General features: G+C 45.9%; 1 protein-coding gene across 4 annotated transcripts in view; it reads right to left on the bottom strand.

Annotated features, from left to right (window-relative positions):
- Nucleotides 1–14,524: 14,524 nt before the first annotated feature.
- The window catches only part of LOC106568556 (FSD1-like protein), a 126,212-nt gene continuing 120,388 nt past the window's right edge, over nucleotides 14,525–20,348 (bottom strand). For all 4 annotated transcript variants that reach the window (XM_045692675.2, XM_045692674.2, XM_045692677.2 and 1 more), the window contains one exon: nucleotides 14,525–19,107. In XM_045692675.2, the coding sequence (XP_045548631.1) occupies nucleotides 18,985–19,107 (123 nt within the window). In that variant the 3' untranslated portion in view covers nucleotides 14,525–18,984. The remainder of the gene's footprint in view (nucleotides 19,108–20,348) is intronic.

Raw genomic sequence — 20,348 nt, 5'->3', positions numbered from 1 at the left:
AGACTGACTTTATGCAGGTGCATAACGGGCTATGCAGGCGTTAGTATTCAGACTGACCTTATGCAGGTGCATAACGGGCTTTGATTCCTTTATGCGTGGTGAATACACCTAATTTAATTCAACCGCTGAAAACCCTCCCACTTGCAGGCCAACAGAATTTATCCTGGATTTTTCATTCAATAGGGTTTTCAGTACATTTATCAAAAGTCATTCCTTTAAATTTGGTCTACCTTTTAATTAGTATTTTAATCAAGAGACTCACTAGAATATATGAAGAGAACGATTCAGTATATTAGGGATCAGTTCTACCTAATTTCCATCAACATTAAATGTGCAACCAGAGGGAAAATAATTCTAGATCACCTTTACTCCACACACAGAGATGCAATCAAAGCTCTCCCTCGCCCTCCATTTGGTTAATCCGACCACAACTCTATCCTCCTGATTCCTGCTTACAAGCGAAAATGAAAGCAGGAAGCACCAGTGACTCGGTCTATAAAAAAGTGGTCAGATGAAGCAGATGCTAAACTACAGGACTGTTTTGCTTTAACAGACTGGAATATGTTCCGGGATTTTTCCGATGACATTGAGGAGTACACCACATCAGTCACTGGCTTTATCAATAAGTGCATCGAGGACGTCGTCCCCTCAGTGACTGTACGTACATACCCCAACCAAAAGCCATGGATTACAGGCAACATTCGCACTGAGCTAAAGCGTAGACCTGCCACTTTCAAGGAGCGGGACTCTAACCCGGAAGCTTATAAGAAATCCTGCTATGCCCTCCGACGAACCATCAAACAGGCAAAGCGTCAATACAAGGCTAAGATTGAATCGTACTACACCATTTCCAACGCTCGTCTTATGTGGCAGTGCTTGCAAACTATTACAGACTACAAAGGGAAGCACAGCCGCGAGCTTCCCAGTGACACAAGCCTACCAGACGAGCTAAATCACTTCTATGCTCACTTCGAGGCAAGGAACCCTGAGGCATGCATGAGAGCATCAGCTGTTCCGGATGACTGTGTGATCACGCTCTCCGTAGCCGATGTGAGTAAGACCTTTATACAGTTCAACATTCACAAGGCAGCGGGGACAGACGGATTACCAGGACGTGTGCTCCAGGCATGTGCTGACCAACTGGCAGGTGTCTTCGATGACATTTTCAACATGTCCCTAATTGAGTCTGTAATACCAACATGCTTCAAGCAGACCGCCATAGTCCCTGTGCCCAAGAACACAAAGGCAACCTGCCTAAATGACTACAGACCCGTAGCACTCACGTCCGTAGCCATGAAGTGCTTTGAAAGGCTGGTAATGGCTCACATCAACACCATTATCCCAGAAACCCTAGACCCACTCCAATTTGCATACCATCCAAACAGATCCACAGATGATGCAATCTCTATTGCACTCCACACTGCCCTTTCCCACCTGGACAAAAGGAACACCTATGTGAGAATGCTATTCATTGACTACAGCTCAGCGTTCAACACCATAGTACCCAAAGCTCCTCACTAAGCTTAGGAACCTGGGACTAAACACCTACCTCTGCAACTGGATCCTGGACTTCCTGACGGGCCGCCCCCAGGTGGTGAGGGTAGGTAGCAACACATCTGCCTAGCTGATCTTCAACACTGGAGCTCCCCAGGGGTGCGTGCTCAGTCCCCTTGTGTACTCCCTGTTCACCCGCGACTGCATGGCCAGGCACGACTCCAACACCATCATTAAGTTTGCAGACGACACAACAGTGGTAGGCCTGATCACCTACAACGACGAGACAGCCTATAGGGAGGAGGTCAGAGACCTGGCCGGCTGGTGCCAGAATAACAACCTATCCCTCAACGTAACCAAGACTAAGGAGATGATTGTGGACTGTAGTGGAGCAGGTTGAGATCTTCAAGTTCCTTGGTGTCCACATCAACAACAAACTAGAATGGTCCAAACACACCAAGACAGTCGTGAAGAGGGCACGACAAAGCCTATTCCCCCTCAGGAAACTAAAAAGATTTGGCATGGGTCCTGAGATCCTCAAAAGGTTCTACAGCTGCAACATCGAGAGCATCCTGACCGGTTGCATCACTGCCTGGTACGGCAATTGCTCGGCCTCCAACCGCAAGGCACTACAGAGGGTAGTGCGTACGGCCCAGTACATCACTGGGGCAAAGCTGCCTGCCATCCAGGACCTCTACACCAGGCGGTGTCAGAGGAAGGCCCTAAAAGTTGTCAAAGACCCCAGCCACCCCATTCATAGACTGTTCTCTCTACTACCTCATGGCAAGCGGTACCGGAGTGCCAAGTCTAGGACAAAAAGGCTTCTCAACAGTTTATACCCCCAAGCCATAAGACTCCTGAACAGGTAATTAAATGGCTACCCAGACTATTTGCGTTGTACGCCCCCCCTCCAACCCCTCTTTTACGCTGCTGCTACTCTCTGTTTATCATATATGCATAGTCACTTTAACCATATCTACATGTACATACTACCTCAATCAGCCCGACTAACCGGTCCCTGCATGTAGCCTTGCTACTTTTATAGCCTCGCTACTGTATATAGCCTGTCTTTTTACTGTTTTTATTTATTTATTTACTTACCTATTGTTCACCTAATACCTTTTTAGCACTGTTGGTTAGAGCCTGTAAGTAAGCATTTCAATGTAAGGTATTGTAACGCCTTGGCCATAGAGAGGGGTTTTTTGTTCTTTATTTTGGTTAGGCCAGGGTGTTACATTGGGTGTTCGTTCCATGTTCTTTTTCTATGTTTTTGTATTTCTTTGTTTTGGGCCGTGTGTGGCTCCCAATCAGGCACAGCTGAAGTTCGTTGTGGTTGATTGGGAGTCACACATAAGTGCATGTTTTTCCGTTGGGGGTTTGTGGGTAATTGTTTCTGTTCAGTGTTTCATCTGACAGGACTGTTGGCTGTCAGTTTCTTATTTTGTATTTGTATAGGTGTTCCATTTTATAATTAAATATGATGAACACTAACTCCGCTGCGTTTTGGTCCACTCTCTCTTCAGACAGCCCTTACAGAATTACCCACCATACCAGGACCAAGCAGCGGAGGATATCTGGCGAGGACCGGGGAACACGGCTGGTAAGGGAACCCGAGAGGCAGCCCCAATCATTTTTTTGGGGGGGGCACAAGGGCAGTTTGGCGGGGCGAGGATGGAGCCCCAGGCCAGCTCCCCGCACTAGCCCTGAGGTGCGTCAGACCAGTCTGACTCGGCCTGTTCCCGCTCCCCGCACTAGCCCTAAGGTGCGTGTGCCCAGACTGGCACATCCTGTACCAGCCCCACGCATCAGGCATCTAGTGCGTCAGTCCAGCCTCGCCAGTCTGGTGCCGCCAGAGCCGCCCGCCTGCCCGGAGCTGCCAGAGTGGCCCGCCGGTCCGGATCAGCCAGAGTGGCTCGCCGGTCCGGATCAGCCAGAGTGGCCCGCCGGTCCGGATCAGCCAGAGTGGCCGCCTGTCCGGATCAGCCAGAGTGGCCCGCCTGTCCGGATCAGCCAGAGTGGCCCGCCTGTCCGGATCAGCCAGAGTGGCCCGCCTGTCCGGATCAGCCAGAGTGGCCCGCCTGTCCGGATCAGCCAGAGTGGCCCGCCTGTCCGGATCAGCCAGAGTGGCCCGCCTGTCCGGATCAGCCAGAGTGGCCCGCCTGTCCGGATCAGCCAGAGTGGCCCGCCTGTCCGGATCTGCCATCGCCGCCCGCCAGCCGGGCGCAACAAGGGTCGCCCGCCAGCCGGGCGCAACAAGGGTCGCCCGCCAGCCGGGCGCAACAAGGGTCGTCCGCCAGCCGGGCGCAACAAGGGTCGCCCGCCAGCCGGGTGCAGTCAGGGTCGCCCACCAGACCTTCGGCGCGGCCAGGTGCGCCACCTAAGAGGGCGACACCAAGGGTGGGGCAGAGGCCACGTCCCGCACCTGAGCCGCCGCCGTAAGAAGGCCCACCCAGACCCTCCCCTTCAGTGTCAGGTTTTGCGGCCGGAGTCCGCAGCCTGGGGGGGGGGGGGAGGGGGGGTACTGTAACGCCCTGGCCATAGAGAGGGGTTTTTTGTTCTTTATTTTGGTTAGGCCAGGGTGTTACATTGGGTGTTCGTTCTATGTTCTTTTTCTATGTTTTTGTATTTCTTTGTTTTGGGCCGTGTGTGGCTCCCAATCAGGCACAGCTGAAGTTCGTTGTGGTTCATTGGGAGTCACACATAAGTGCATGTTTTTCCGTTGGGGGTTTGTGGGTAATTGTTTCTGTTCAGTGTTTCACCTGACAGGACTGTTGGCTGTCAGTTTCTTATTTTGTATTTGTATAGTGTTCCATTTTATAATTAAATATGATGAACACTAACTCCGCTGCGTTTTGGTCCACTCTCTCTTCAGACAGCCCTTACAGGTATTCGGCACATGTGACAAATAAACTTCGATTTGATTTGATCAGTGACAGAAAGCCATATAAATACTAGTTAAATAAAGGTTAAATAAATATGAAGAGAACGGTTCAGAATATTCGGGATCAATTTAAGAAAGCGCACATATTTATCTCCTGGTAGATTTAAAAATACTCTAATATTTTATATTATTTAGGTTAGGAAAGTATTTATGACATGGTTTCTGCGAGTTGGAGTGGGGTTGGGGGGAATGGGATGGGAGGTTGGATGGAGACATGTTGATTGGCTGGGGTTGGGGGGAATGGGATGGGAGGTTGGATGGAGACATGTTGGCTGGCTGGGGTTGGGGGAATGGGATGGGAGGTTGGATGGAGACATGTTGGCTGGCTGGGGTTGGGGGAATGGGATGGGAGGTTGGATGGAGACATGTTGGCTGGCTGGGGTTGGGGGAATGGGATGGGAGGTTGGATGGAGACATGTTGGCTGGCTGGGGTTGGGGGAATGGGATGGGAGGTTGGATGGAGACATGTTGATTGGCTGGGGTTGGGGGGAATGGGATGGGAGGTTGGATGGAGACATGTTGGCTGGCTGGGGTTGGGGGAATGGGATGGGAGGTTGGATGGAGACATGGCTGGCTGGGGTTGGGGGAATGGGATGGGAGGTTGGATGGAGACATGTTGGCTGGCTGGGGTTGGGGGGAATGGGATGGGAGGTTGGATGGAGACATGTTGGCTGGCTGGGGTTGGGGGAATGGGATGGGAGGTTGGATGGAGACATGTTGGCTGGCTGGGGTTGGGGGAATGGGATGGGAGGTTGGATGGAGACATGTTGGCTGGCTGGGGTTGGGGGAATGGGATGGGAGGTTGGATGGAGACATGTTGGCTGGCTGGGGTTGGGGGAATGGGATGGGAGGTTGGATGGAGACATGTTGATTGGCTGGGGTTGGGGGAATGGGATGGGAGGTTGGATGGAGACATGTTGATTGGCTGGGGTTGGGGGAATGGGATGGGAGGTTGGATGGAGACATGTTGATTGGCTGGGGTTGGGGGGAATGGGATGGGAGGTTGGATGGAGACATGTTGATTGGCTGGGGTTGGGGGAATGGGATGGGAGGTTGGATGGAGACATGTTGATTGGCTGGGGTTGGGGGAATGGGATGGGAGGTTGGATGGAGACATGTTGATTGGCTGGGGTTGGGGGAATGGGATGGGAGGTTGGATGGAGACATGTTGATTGGCTGGGGTTGGGGGAATGGGATGGGAGGTTGGATGGAGACATGTTGATTGGCTGGGGTTGGGGGAATGGGATGGGAGGTTGGATGGAGACATGTTGATTGGCTGGGGTTGGGGGAATGGGATGGGAGGTTGGATGGAGACATGTTGATTGGCTCGGGTTGGGGGAATGGGATGGGAGGTTGGATGGAGACTCTGTATATACAGTGAGGGAAAGAAGTATTTGATCCCCTGCTGATTTTGTACGTTTGCCCACTGACAAAGAAATAATCAGTCTATAATTTTAATGGTAGGTTTATTTCAACAGTGAGAGACAGAATAGCAACAAAAAAATCCAGAAAAACGCATGTCAAAAATTGTATAAATTGATTTGCATTACTAGTCTTTCTAGTTCTATGTTTAGTTTATTGATTTGGCCTTCAATTGGAGGCAGCTGTTCCTCGTTGCCTCTGATTGAAGGTCCTATGTATAGGGGTGTTTTGGTAATGGGAATTGTAGGTAGTCATTTCCTGTTTAGTGTATGTAGCACCTGACGGGTCTGTTTAGTGTCGTTCGTTCGTTTTTGTATACGTGTTTCTTTTGGTTTTTCCTTCTTTTATAATAAATAACAAGATGAGTATACATTTTCCCGCTGCACCTTGGTCTACTTCATACGACACACGTTACATGCGCTCTTCCACTGAGTTGTAAAAAGGAAGCAGAACAGATACTGGCTACTCTTTAGTTGACTGATGTAGCTGGCAAAGTAACTGCTGTTTAAAAAAAATGAAACTAGGTGTTTATTCGCAGTGCTGAGCATTGTATTGTAACTGACGTGTAACATTAGGTAATGTCCCATCCCCTCTCGACTGAGGTGAATGAATACGCTAGGTTAGTGAGTAGCTACCACAGCCAGGTCATCTCTAGCCTCTAGTTATCTGAGGTGAATGAATACGCTAGGTTAGTGAGTAGCTACCACAGCCAGGTCATCTCTAGCCTCTGTCAGATAGCAATATGGAGGCGGATATTATTACTATCTAACAGCAGTTATTTGTATGGAAATGTTTTGTAGTTTTTGTTTTGTTACGTTTTAGAAGTAAATGAACTTGGCAAGCTTTCGCCAGTTGATGTACCGTTCAAAAGAGAGCTGGCCAAAAGTTGGCTTACATTAGCTATTCTTTTTTGTCTCAATTAAACTAGACCTGAATCAAACAATGAAACCATCGGCCAAACGATTAAAGATTGATATTCTGACATTTTTTTCCAGTGCAAAGTGAGTTATATTAGTCAGTATGGGAATGTAATGTTATTGATCTGTCAGTTTCCTTAGCCAATTCCCTACTTTTCACACTGACACAGTAGTAAACAGCTCTAACGTTCCAGGCTTCACTGTCATGGTGCACAGCAGAGGCCTGCACAGGACCAATTTCTTCATCCCGCTCCTGCCAGCACCCACTGGCTTTCTATCTGACTCCCACCTGCTACAGCAACAACTGATCCCAAACCCAAGCGCAAGAACTGATCCCAAACCCAACCGCAGTCCCGCAATGTTGTTTTAGGCATATGTGGCGGCTCGTGTACACTAGCACGCGGTAAATTGCAGCGTGCCGCTTAGGTCGCCCAGAGTGGCTTGCTTGTGGGCGTGCTGGCAGCATATGGCAGTATATAGCAGCACGTTCGATTATGCGTCAAGAATTCCGCATAGCAAGTGTGTATGAAGGTCTGATTATTAAATGGGTAAATAGTTTAATCCATTCTCCATTTCATGAATGTATTCACAGGTAAATAGGAATATGCTTTAAAACACTCTGGTGACAAGCACACTTTGCAGCCCTTTTTCCAATCGTCCACATGGCTGGGAGAACCTATTCAACTAAGTAAATACATTTAGAAAATGTTAAAAAAAATAAAAAATATTATTAGCTAACTAGCTACAGTGCAGGCTAACTCAAATGAGCTGCAAACATAGCTAGATAGATATCTAGATAACTTTTAAGATTTTATAGATAGCTAGCTAAGTCAATTAAATCATCACCAGCTACCTAACTTCATATTAGCTAGCTATCTTGATGTATTTATCACTGTTAAAAACAAACTTCAAATTTGTAGGTAGCTAGATAACAGCCATGGAGGAGGGTGAAGGGATAGCAGCCAAAACTGTCAAAGTGAGAGGCTATTCTGGATAGGGCAGGTACTTGTGTAATTCCAGTCGCTAGAAGTGAGGACGGAGGTAATTGTAACATAATATTCAGTGCTGTGTAGTTTGGCTATAATGAAGTCAGTTTCTTGTGAGGTTTTCGGTCCTCAGATACAGAGAGCTGTGAAAGCCTGTCTACATGTGAAGAGGTCCCAATGAAGAGCAGTGGTTCTCAGTCCTGGTCCTGGGGACTCAAAGGGGCACATTTTTGTTTTTGCCTTCACACTGCACAGCTGATTCAAATGATCAACTCATCATCAAGCTTCAAGAGGTATTTATGTATTCATTTGTGATGTTATCCTTGATATGATCCTGCTATGGTCACATGCATCTATCAATCCAATGTTATCATGATTTATTAATCAGGGATATTATACTTTAGTAATCCACAATGACCTGGTGATGTGAAAGTCTAAAGTCTAATAATTACATTGTCTTCCATATTCCTACAGATACCTTGTAACTGGAGATTCCTTCAAAACAATTGCCTACATTTACCATGTAGGGCACTGCAAGGTTGGGTGACCTCCTGGGGGGGATTCAGGCGTGTGAAGGCTACCTGTGTCCTGCATAAAGTCATGAGGATGGACACGAGGACCAGGAGGGGATCAGATTCCTGTTGAACACTGTACATTTAACTACCTTATTTTCTCAATAACAGTCCCTCTCCTTCACTTCGTCCCTCTCCCCCTTCTCCCTAAATCCTCTAGGTTATATCAGCCGTGTCGGTGAACCCCTCTCGCATAGAGGGCACAGCATGATCAGAGGTGAGAGGTTATTTGGTCGGGTCAACAGGGAGTATTATTAAAGAGATGCGTCACATTGAAATACAGATGTAGTTGTCCCAGTGTTAATGATCCAAGGTCAGTTTATATTATACAGGAAGTATTATTAAAGAGGTGCTTTACATTTAAATTTCAGACAGAGATGTAGTTAGTCCCAGAGTTAATGATCCCAGGTCAGTTTTGCATTTCACCTCCTGATGACTGACAGTGGTAGAATGATTAAAAAAACACAAGGCTTAAACATTCTCTCTCTCTCTCTCTCTCTCTCTCTCTCTCTCTCTCTCATGTGAGAGAGGATGCCAACCCCCAGTCCTGTCATCTCACCCGCTCTTAAGATAACCTTCGGACCGACTGGGAGCCCAAGGCCGGTTAGGAGACACCGCTAGAGACACTATTATGTGATGAACTGACAGAATATTATGGTAGCACTGTGATTCATTAATCATATGCCGTCTTCCCTGCTCCTCTGTTCTTACCTCTTTCCCTTTGTCTTTTACACCTCTCTCACTACCTCTTTCTTCCTCTGTTTTTATAATAAACACCAGATGTGCATTGATGTACAGATTGAACTTGTATTTCTAATATTACAATTATAATATTTATAATGTATTTATGACCCTTGGATAATGAACTTCTTTCAATAAAGTGTTTCACATTCTCTACTGGTTGAAATGAAGTATCTCATTTGATGAAATACTACACCTATCCTGTATTTATCAGATCAATGCAGATGAAGGAAATGACATAGTGAGATGAACCGGGTTTAGACTATTTACATGATGCACAGGAAGTGTAGTGCACTGTTTAATTTTTTATTTTTTTTCTGTATATATGAAATACAAATCAGCCTTTAACTAGTTAAATCATGTTTCTAGTCTATTGCATAGTTACAATGTGTAACCATTGATGTCCCAGGACCGGTAAATACTACTGAAGTGTATAATTGTAATACATACATGCAGACACAGCATCATTCAAAGACTGGAATTCAATACTCCTGGTATTGGATATGACTGAAACTGCACCTTTATTTGCCAAGGTAGAGCACATGATCAAAGCAAATCAAATTGTATTTGTCACATGCGCCAAATACAACAGTGAAACGCTGAATACAACAGGTGTAGTAGACCTTACAGTGAAATGCTGAATACAACAGGTGTAGTAGACCTTACAGTGAAATGCTGAATACAACAGGTGTAGTAGACCTTACAGTGAAATGCTGAATACAACAGGTGTAGTAGACCTTACAGTGAAATGCTGAATACAACAGGTGTAGTAGACCTCACAGTGAAATGCTGAATACAACAGGTGTAGTAGACCTCACAGTGAAATGCTGAATACAACAGGTGTAGTAGACCTTACAGTGAAATGCTGAATACAACAGGTGTAGTAGACCTTACAGTGAAATGCTGAATACAACAGGTTTAGACCTTACAGTGAAATGCTGAATACAACAGGTGTAGACCTTACAGTGAAATGCTGAATACAACAGGTGTAGTAGACCTTACAGTGAAATGCTGAATACAACAGGTGTAGTAGACCTCACAGTGAAATGCTGAATACAACAGGTGTAGACCTTACAGTGAAATGCTGAATACAACAGGTGTAGTAGACCTCACAGTGAAATGCTGAATACAACAGGTGTAGTAGACCTCACAGTGAAATGCTGAATACAACAGGTGTAGTAGACCTTACAGTGAAATGCTGAATACAACAGGTGTAGTAGACCTTACAGTGAAATGCTGAATACAACAGGTGTAGACCTTACAGTGAAATGCTGAATACAACAGGTGTAGACCTTACAGTGAAATGCTGAATACAACAGGTGTAGACCTTACAGTGAAATGCTGAATACAACAGGTGTAGTAGACCTCACAGTGAAATGCTGAATACAACAGGTGTAGTAGACCTTACAGTGAAATGCTGAATACAACAGGTGTAGTAGACCTCACAGTGAAATGCTGAATACAACAGGTGTAGTAGACCTTACAGTGAAATGCTGAATACAACAGGTGTAGTAGACCTTACAGTGAAATGCTGAATACAACAGGTGTAGTAGACCTTACAGTGAAATGCTGAATACAACAGGTGTAGACCTTACAGTGAAATGCTGAATACAACAGGTGTAGACCTTACAGTGAAATGCTGAATACAACAGGTGTAGACCTTACAGTGAAATGCTGAATACAACAGGTGTAGTAGACCTTACAGTGAAATGCTGAATACAACAGGTGTAGTAGACCTCACAGTGAAATGCTGAATACAACAGGTGTAGTAGACCTTACAGTGAAATGCTGAATACAACAGGTGTAGTAGACCTCACAGTGAAATGCTGAATACAACAGGTGTAGAAGACCTCACAGTGAAATGCTGAATACAACAGGTGTAGTAGACCTCACAGTGAAATGCTGAATACAACAGGTGTAGTAGACCTCACAGTGAAATGCTGAATACAACAGGTGTAGTAGACCTTACAGTGAAATGCTGAATACAACAGGTGTAGTAGACCTTACAGTGAAATGCTGAATACAACAGGTGTAGTAGACCTTACAGTGAAATGCTGAATACAACAGGTGTAGTAGACCTCACAGTGAAATGCTGAATACAACAGGTGTAGTAGACCTTACAGTGAAATGCTGAATACAACAGGTGTAGTAGACCTTACAGTGAAATGCTGAATACAACAGGTGTAGTAGACCTCACAGTGAAATGCTGAATACAACAGGTGTAGTAGACCTTACAGTGAAATGCTGAATACAACAGGTGTAGTAGACCTCACAGTGAAATGCTGAATACAACAGGTGTAGTAGACCTTACAGTGAAATGCTGAATACAACAGGTGTAGTAGACCTCACAGTGAAATGCTGAATACAAGAGGTGTAGTAGACCTTACAGTGAAATGCTTACTTACAAGCCCTTAACTTCTTTTTTTTTCTTAAAACAGCATTGTTGGTTAAGTAAAAAAATAATTAAAGAGCAGCAGTAGCTATTCAGGAGTCTCATGGCTTGGGGGTAGAAGCTGTTAAGAAGTATTTTGGACCTAGATTTGGCGCTCCGGTACTGTTTGCCGTGCGGTAGCAGAGAGAACATTCTATGACTAGGATGGCTGGAGTCTTTGACAATTTTTATACACCGCCTGGTATAGGAGGTCCTGGATGGCAGGAAGCTTTGCACCAGTGATATACTGGGCCGTACGCACTACCCTCTGTTTAGTCCCAGGCTCCTTCTTAGCTTAGTGATGAGATTTGAGGGCACTATGGTGTTGAATGCTGAGCTGTAGTCAATGAATAGCATTCTCACATAAGTGTTCCTATTGTCCAGGTGTGAAAGGGCAGTGTGGAGTGCAATAGAGACTGCATCATCTGTGGATCTGTTGGGGGCAGTTTGCAAATTGGAGTGGGTTTAGGGTTTCTGGGATAATGGTGTTGTGAGCCATGACCAGCCTTTCAAAGCATTTCATGGCTACAGACGTGAGTGCTACGGGTCTGTAGTCATTTAGACAGGTTACCTTAGTGTTCTTGGGCACAGGGACTATGGTGGTCTGCATTACAGACTCAAGTCAGAGACAGGTTGAAAATGTCAGTGAAGACATTTGCCAGTTGGTGTCACGACTCCTACCGAAGGTGGCTCCCCTTCCTGCTCGGGCGGCGCTCGGCGGTCGTCGTCACCGGCCTACTAGCTGCCACTGATTTCCTTCTCCCCCCTTTCTGTTTATTGGTTTCACCCGTTTTGTGTTGGGCTGATTAGCCGGGTTATTTTAGCCAGTAGGCCCGCCTGCTCTGTGTGCGGGATTGTTTTGTGTATTTGCGTCTGTGCACGCTCGTGTTTGAGGTGCTTTGTACGTGGGTTTCCTCGGACTGTTTCAGTCCCCAGTGTTTGGGGCATTTTGTTTTTGTGTGCGCTCTGTATCTCCGTGGGGTGGCTTGTGTTTGCCTTGTGTGACATTAAAGCACTACCCTGTACTCTCTGCTTCCTGCGCCTGACTTCGCACCCACTATGCCCAGAGCCTTACAGTTGGTCAATGCATGCTCGGAGACGTCCTGGTAATCCGTCTGGCCCTGCGGCCTTGTGAATATTGCCCTGTTTAAAAGGTCTTACTCACATCAGCTACAGAGAGCGTGATCACACAGTCATCCGAACAGCTGATGCTCTCATGCATGTTTCAGTGTTACTTTCCTCGAAGCAAGCAAAGAAGTAATTTAGCTTGTCCGGTAGGCTCGTGTCATAATAATCCATAATAGTATGCAAGCACTGCCACATAAGACGAGCGTCGGAGCCGGTGTAGTGTGATCAATCTTAGTCCCGTATTGACACTTTGCCTGTTTGATGGTTCGTCGGAGGGCATAGCAGGATTTCTTATAAGCTTCCGGGTTAGAGTCCTGCTCCTTGAAAGCGGCATCTCTACCCTTTAGCTCAGTGCGGGTGTTGCCTGTAATCCATGGCTTCTGGTTGGGGTATGTACGTCCCTGTGGGGATGACGTCATCGATGCACTTATTGATGAAGCCAATGACTGATATGGTGGTGTACTTCTCAATGCCATCGGAAGAATCCAGGAACATATTCCAGTCTGTGATAGCAAAACAGTCCTGTAGTTTAGCATCTGCTTCATCTGACCACTTTTTTATAGACTGAGTCACTGGTGCTTCCTGCTTTAATTTTTGCTTGTAAGCAGGAATCAGGAGGATAGAATTATGGTCAGATTTGACAAATGGAGGGCGAGGGAGAGCTTTGTACACGTCTCTGTGTGTGGAGTAAAGGTGGTTAAGTTTTTTCCCCTCTAGTTACACATTTAACATGCTGGTAGAAATGAGGTAAAACGGATTTCAGATTGCCTGCATTAAAATCCCCGGCCACTAGGAGCGCCGCCTCTGGATGAGCGTTTTCCTGTTTGCTTATGGCCGTATACAGCTGGTTGAGTGAGGTCTTAGTGCCAGCATCTGTCTGTGGTGGTAAATAGACAGCTATGAAGAATATATAAGAGCGTCTGCTAAATGACGTAAATGTAAAATATAGATGAAAACTCTCTTTGTAAATAGTGTGTTCTACAGATTATCATGAGATACTCTACCTCAGGTGAGCAAAACCTCGAGACCTCCATAGATTTCGTGCTCCAGCTGTTGTTTTCGAAAATACATACTCCGCCGCCCCTGGTCTTACCAGACACCACTGTTCTATCCTGCCGGTGCAGCGTATAACCAGCCAGCTGTATGTTGATACTGTCGTCGTTCAGCCACGACTCCGTGAAGCATAAGATATTACCGTTTTGGAATGTCCCGTTGGTAGTTTAATCTTCCGCGTCGGTCATCTATTTTATTGTCCAAAGATTCCATTCTGCTAGCAAATGTGCAAGGTAGTGGGGGGGGGGGGGGGGGGGGGGGGTTTATTTGATCGCCTACGAACTCTCAGAAGGCAGCCTCCGGAGCCTTTTTCTCCGCCTCCTCTTCATGCAAATCACGGGGATCTGGGCCTGTTCCCGAGAAAGCAGTATATCGTTGGCGTCGGCCTCGTCAGACTCATTAAAGGAAAAAAAAAGGATTCCACCACCAGTCCGTGGTGAGTAATCGCAGTCCTGATGTGTAGAAGTTATTTTCGGTCATAAGAGACGGAAGCGGCAACATTATGTACAAAATAAGTAAAACAATAAAAGTTACAAACAACGCAAATAAACGAGAAGAAAAAAAAAATTGTTTGGGGGACACGTAAAACATCTGCCTTCTTCTCCAGCGCCATCTTACAAATGGAATGGCATTCTGTGAGAGTATGACATTTTGTACCAGTAGTAAGCATACAGCAGGCCCACATAGACATACAGAGAATTCAATTACTCTACCATATGGCTTAGAAAACTCAAAAATGTTTGTAAGCCAAAAACAGACACAGAGAATTGATTCATTTTTCAATCCTGCCTCAATACGCTTCATAGATTATAGTCGATGAGAAAGATAAAAGCAAAATGTTGCCAGGGGTGGAAAATGGTTTATTTGGTGTTTGAACGGAGAGATGGACATATCTAAAAGAGTCACATGTTTGCGGTCTAATATCACAAAAAAAATGTGAATACAGTATAACTGAAAAAGGTTGGCCCACATGAAGACAACTGGAGTTATCCTTCTCCCTCGACGGCTCAAAACAGAACAGCAGCATGGAAAACATGGTAGAAAATGAAATAACCAAACATCGAGTTCGACCAGTATACATAACATGATAATGATGCACAAAAAGGGTCAGTTATTTAGTTTTAAATCAGCTCTAATAATCCAGGTGAATATAACATATTCAGCATTGAGAACACTGATATGTCTAAATTATGTAAAATAAAATTATTATTTCAAAACAAAATCCAAAACGAAGTAATGTATGACGAAAAGTATTGTGTGCAGTAGTAGTGTGTAGTGGTCAGAGAGATGTGTCTGGCTGTAGTGGTCAGAGATGTGTCTGGTTGTAGTGGTCAGAGATGTGTCTGGTTGTAGTGTGTAGTGGTCAGAGAGATGTGTCTGGTTGTAGTGTGTAGTGGTCAGAGAGATGTGTCTGGTTGTAGTGTGTAGTGGTCAGAGAGATGTGTCTGGTTGTAGTGTGTAGTGGTCAGAGAGGTGTGTCTGGTTGTAGTGTGTAGTGGTCAGAGAGATGTGTCTGGTTGTAGTGTGTAGTGGTCAGAGAGATGTGTCTGGTTGTAGTGTGTAGTGGTCAGAGAGATGTGTCTGGTTGTAGTGTGTAGTGGTCAGAGAGATGTGTCTGGCTGTAGTGTGTAGTGGTCAGAGAGATGTGTCTGGCTGTAGTGTGTAGTGGTCAGAGAGATGTGTCTGGCTGTAGTGTGTAGTGGTCAGAGAGATGTGTCTGGCTGTAGTGTGTAGTGGTCAGAGAGATGTGTCTGGCTGTAGTGTGTAGTGGTCAGAGAGATGTGTCTGGCTGTAGTGTGTAGTGGTCAGAGAGATGTGTCTGGCTGTAGTGTGTAGTGGTCAGAGAGATGTCTGGTTGTAGTGTGTAGTGGTCAGAGAGATGTGTCTGGTTGTAGTGTGTAGTGGTCAGAGAGATGTGTCTGGTTGTAGTGTGTAGTGGTCAGAGAGATGTGTCTGGCTGTAGTGTGTAGTGGTCAGAGAGATGTGTCTGGTTGTAGTGTGTAGTGGTCAGAGAGATGTGTCTGGTTGTAGTGTGTAGTGGTCAGAGATGTGTCTGGTTGTAGTGTGTAGTGGTCAGAGAGATGTGTCTGGTTGTAGTGTGTAGTGGTCAGAGAGATGTGTCTGGCTGTAGTGTGTAGTGGTCAGAGATGTGTCTGGTTGTAGTGTGTAGTGGTCAGAGAGATGTGTCTGGTTGTAGTGTGTAGTGGTCAGAGAGATGTGTCTGGCTGTAGTGTGTAGTGGTCAGAGAGATGTGTCTGGTTGTAGTGTGTAGTGGTCAGAGAGATGTGTCTGGTTGTAGTGTGTAGTGGTCAGAGAGATGTGTCTGGTTGTAGTGTGTAGTGGTCAGAGAGATGTGTCTGGTTGTAGTGTGTAGTGGTCAGAGAGATGTGTCTGGTTGTAGTGTGTAGTGGTCAGAGAGATGTCTGGTTGTAGTGTGTAGTGGTCAGAGAGATGTGTCTGGTTGTAGTGTGTAGTGGTCAGAGAGATGTGTCTGGCTGTAGTGGTCAGAGAGATGTGTCTGGTTGTAGTGTGTAGTGGTCAGAGAGATGTGTCTGGTTGTAGTGTGTAGTGGTCAGAGATGTGTCTGGTTGTAGTGTGTAGTGGTCAGAGAGATGTGTCTGGTTGTAGTGTGTAGTTGTCAGAGATGTGTCTGGCTGTAGTGTGTAGTGGTCAGAGAGATGTGTCTGGTTGTAGTGGTCAGAGAGATGTGTCTGGTTGTAGTGTGTAGTGGTCAGAGAGATGTGTCTGGTTGTAGTGTGTAGTGGTCAGAGAGATGTGTCTGGCTGTAGTGTGTAGTGGTCAGAGAGATGTGTCTGGTTGTAGTGTGTAGTGGTCAGAGAGATGTGTCTGGTTGTAGTGTGTAGTGGTCAGAGAGATGTCTGGTTGTAGTGTGTAGTGGTCAGAGAGATGTGTCTGGTTGTAGTGTGTAGTGGTCAGAGAGATGTGTCTGGCTGTAGTGGTCAGAGATGTGTCTGGTTGTAGTGTGTAGTGGTCAGAGAGGTGTGGCTGTAGGATCTCGTCCTGAATTATTGCAATGACATCATCCAGACACCAGGTGGCAGAATATAAAGTATTCACATATCAATTTCCCCTCACTAAACGTAATCTTTGGTGGTTTTGACACAATTTGGACAGACATCTCATTCCAACTGATGACGACCGCATGCATCAATATGACACTGAGTGGACAAAACATTAGGAACACCTGCTCTTTCCATGACATAGACTGACCAAGTGAATCCAGGTGAAAGATATGATCCCTTATTGATGTCACTTGTTAAATCCACTTCAATCAGTGTAGATGAAGGGGAGGTGACAGGTTAAAGAAGGATTTTTAAGCCTTGAGACAATGGAGACATGGATTGTGTATGAGTGCCATTCAGAGGGTGAATGGGCAAGACAAAAGATTTAAGTGACCTTGACCGGGGTATGATAGTAGGTGGCAGGCGCACCGGTTTAAGTGTGTCAAGAACTGCAAAGCTGCTGGGTTTTTCACACTCTACAGTTTCCTGTGTGTAACAAGAATGGTCCACCACCCAAAGGACATCCAGCCAACTGGACACACCTGTGGGAAGCATTGGAGTCAACATGGGCCAGCATCCCTATAGAACGCTTTCAACACCTTGTTCATGCCCCCACAAATTGAGGTCGTTCTGAGGGCAAAAGGGGCTGCAACTCGACATTAGGAAGGTGTCCTTAATGTTTTGCACGCTCAGTGTATATCTGATGTCTATCACCCTTTTCAACAAAAAAAGGTACCTCATTTAAGAACTGCCGTTTTTTTTGTTGCCATATCGCGAGATTAACTTCTGAACGCTTTAAAAAAGGTACAGTAATACGAGAGTCCTTAACGGCACCCTATTCCCTATTTAGTGCACTATAAAAAAAGAGAATAGGGCGCCATAAGACATGAATAAGAACACACAATTCTCAATGACGTACAGACACAGATCAACACACTCTGACGTCTAGGTTCACAGCCTGCGTCCCAAATGGAACCCTAGTCCTTTATATTAGGGCACTACTTTTGCCCAGGCCCCCATAGGGACAGTTGCATGACCAGGGATCGTCACAGGGGCCCCTTGGTTCAAAAGTAGTGCACTATATAGGGAATAGGGTGTGATTTGGGACGCCTACACAGGGTCACACCAAGTCTGCTGCACAACTAACAGGACGAAGTCAATCATGAGAAGAAAACGGCAGAACGACATCATAAAGGTAAGTTAAGTCAACCCTGCTTCAGGTACTGTATTTAGTGCAAAGCTGCAGTTTAGTTCGGACAAGATATTGTTCAGTAGCATACTGAAGAAACTGAGGGTTCAAACCAAAACGACGCCTCTACGAGAGAGGGAGGAGCTATAATCCATTCACTGACACGGCTATAGTCATACACAACCACACACAAACACAAAACCACACACACACACACACACACACACACACACACACACACACACACACACACACACACACACACACACAGAAATATACGAGTCAATACAGGCGCTGTTAAGTAGTAATCAACATGGTGTGTCGTCATGCCGTTCACACTTCAGAGAGACAGAACGATGTAAAACTCTTCTAACTAAAACAAAAGGAGAGAAAAGTGCACTCATCTATTCCCTGATTAAACGTCTAGCATTCCTGCTCCAGAATGACAAATCTTAATATAAACGTTGGAACACCTCTAAGCGATCTGGAACATGAGTTAAGAGGGTTCCACTAACCCTTAATGCTGCAGCTGGGTTATTGGTTGTTCCTGAAGAGCTACCTTCCTGTAGGTTCACACCAACCCCAATTTCAGCTTATGAATCAGCTATTATTATTATTATTATTAGCATCAGGTGTGCTAGGTTAGGGTCAAACCTACAGGACGGTAGCTCTCCGGGAACAGGCTTGGAGAGCCCTGACGCGTGATGATACCCTCTGAGGGTCTGGAGCGGCTTGGTTAAACTGCGAGGAGTGAAGGCGAGGCTGGTTTTGTTCCTCCAACGCTCAGTGTTTCTCATGTCTCGCAGCGCATCTGCAGCGGTGCAGCTCGGGTTGACAGATCAGAAACAGGAAGGGGTTGTACTTGCACAGGAAGCAGGAAGTCAGAGGAGCGAGTTCAGTTCATTATTGGTTGCGTCCGAAATGGAACCCTATTCCCTATATATAGTGCACTACTTTAGACCAGAGCCCTATAGAACCCTATTCCCTATATATAGTGCACTACTTTTGACTAGAGCCTGCATAGAGCAACAGTAGTGCACTGAGTAGAGAATAGGGTGCTGTTTCAGATGCAGCCAGTCAGTGTGGGCTACTGGGCCATGCTGTTGAGGCTGCTGTTTGATCCTCCCAGGCCGTTCTCAGTCTTCTGGAAACTCTTGACTGCACTGGGGACCTGCATGCCTGTACTGAGGCTCAGTCCTCCACACCATACCTGGAACACAACACAACACACATTGTAAGAACACCATCATCATCACTGAGGGAGATATAAGACACATGCTGTTCGCTGCTCTGGCACCCCAATGGTGGAACAAGCTCCCTCACGACGCCAGGACAGCGGAGTCAATCACCACCTTCCGGAGACACCTGAAACTTCACCTCTTTAAGGAATACCTGGGATAGGATAAAGTAATCCTTCTAACCCCCCCCCCCCTACAAAAAAATTATATATATATATGATGCACTATTGTAAAGTGGTTGTTCCACTGGATATCATAAGGTGAATGCACCAATTTGTAAGTAGCTCTGGATAAGAGCGTCTGCTAAGTGACGTAAATGTAACATGCTAGGAAACTGCTTCCACTTTATGGCAACATGAACAGGGCTATGGACTGAGCGCAGGCTTCAACAAGGATTCCTCCTTCCTGGTAGACCAAGGAAGCCACTTGACTGAACACTGAAAAAGTGATGCCTACGCATATCCAGTAGATTTCACAGGTATGTAGAATAACACGTGAAGAGAATGTGAGGTACCCTCACAGTCAAAATCAAGCTTTATTAATATAGAACATTTCAGACATGAAAGCAACGCGCTTCACAGGAAAAAACTAAGAAAACAAAGAAAATAAACATAAATATTTACTACGCAACCAACATAAGATAAAATCAAAATAATAACTGAAAGACAAAAAAGAAAAACACCATAAAGAAAACCAAAAGGTGTTTTAACATCTCTTTAAAAACAGTTTCGGTCCCCCTCAGGTTCTCTGGCAGGCTATTCCAGAGGCTGGGGGCATAGTAACTAAAGGCTGGGGGGGCATAGTAACTAAAGGCTGGGGGCCCATAGTAACTAAAGGCTGGGGGCCCATAGTAACTAAAGGCTGGGGGCCCATAGTAACTAAAGGCTGGGGGCATAGTAACTAAAGGCTGGGGGCATAGTAACTAAAGGCTGGGGGCCCATAGTAACTAAAGGCTGGGGGCATAGTAACTAAAGGCTGGGGGCATAGTAACTAAAGGCTGGGGGCCCATAGTAACTAAAGGCTGGGGGCATAGTAACTAAAGGCTGGGGGCATAGTAACTAAAGGCTGGGGGCCCATAGTAACTAAAGGCTGGGGGCATAGTAACTAAAGACTGGGGGCCCATAGTAACTAAAGGCTGGGCCCATAGTAACTAAAGGCTGGGGGCCCATAGTAACTAAAGGCTGGGGGCCCATAGTAACTAAAGGCTGGGGGC

This window comes from Salmo salar, chromosome 13 (genome assembly GCF_965601325.2).
Source record: "Salmo salar chromosome 13, fSalSal1, whole genome shotgun sequence".
NCBI classification, from domain to species: Eukaryota; Metazoa; Chordata; class Actinopteri; order Salmoniformes; family Salmonidae; genus Salmo; species Salmo salar.
The sequence above is the reverse complement of the archived record's forward strand: the minus strand, read 5'-3'. Positions and strand labels throughout refer to the sequence as shown.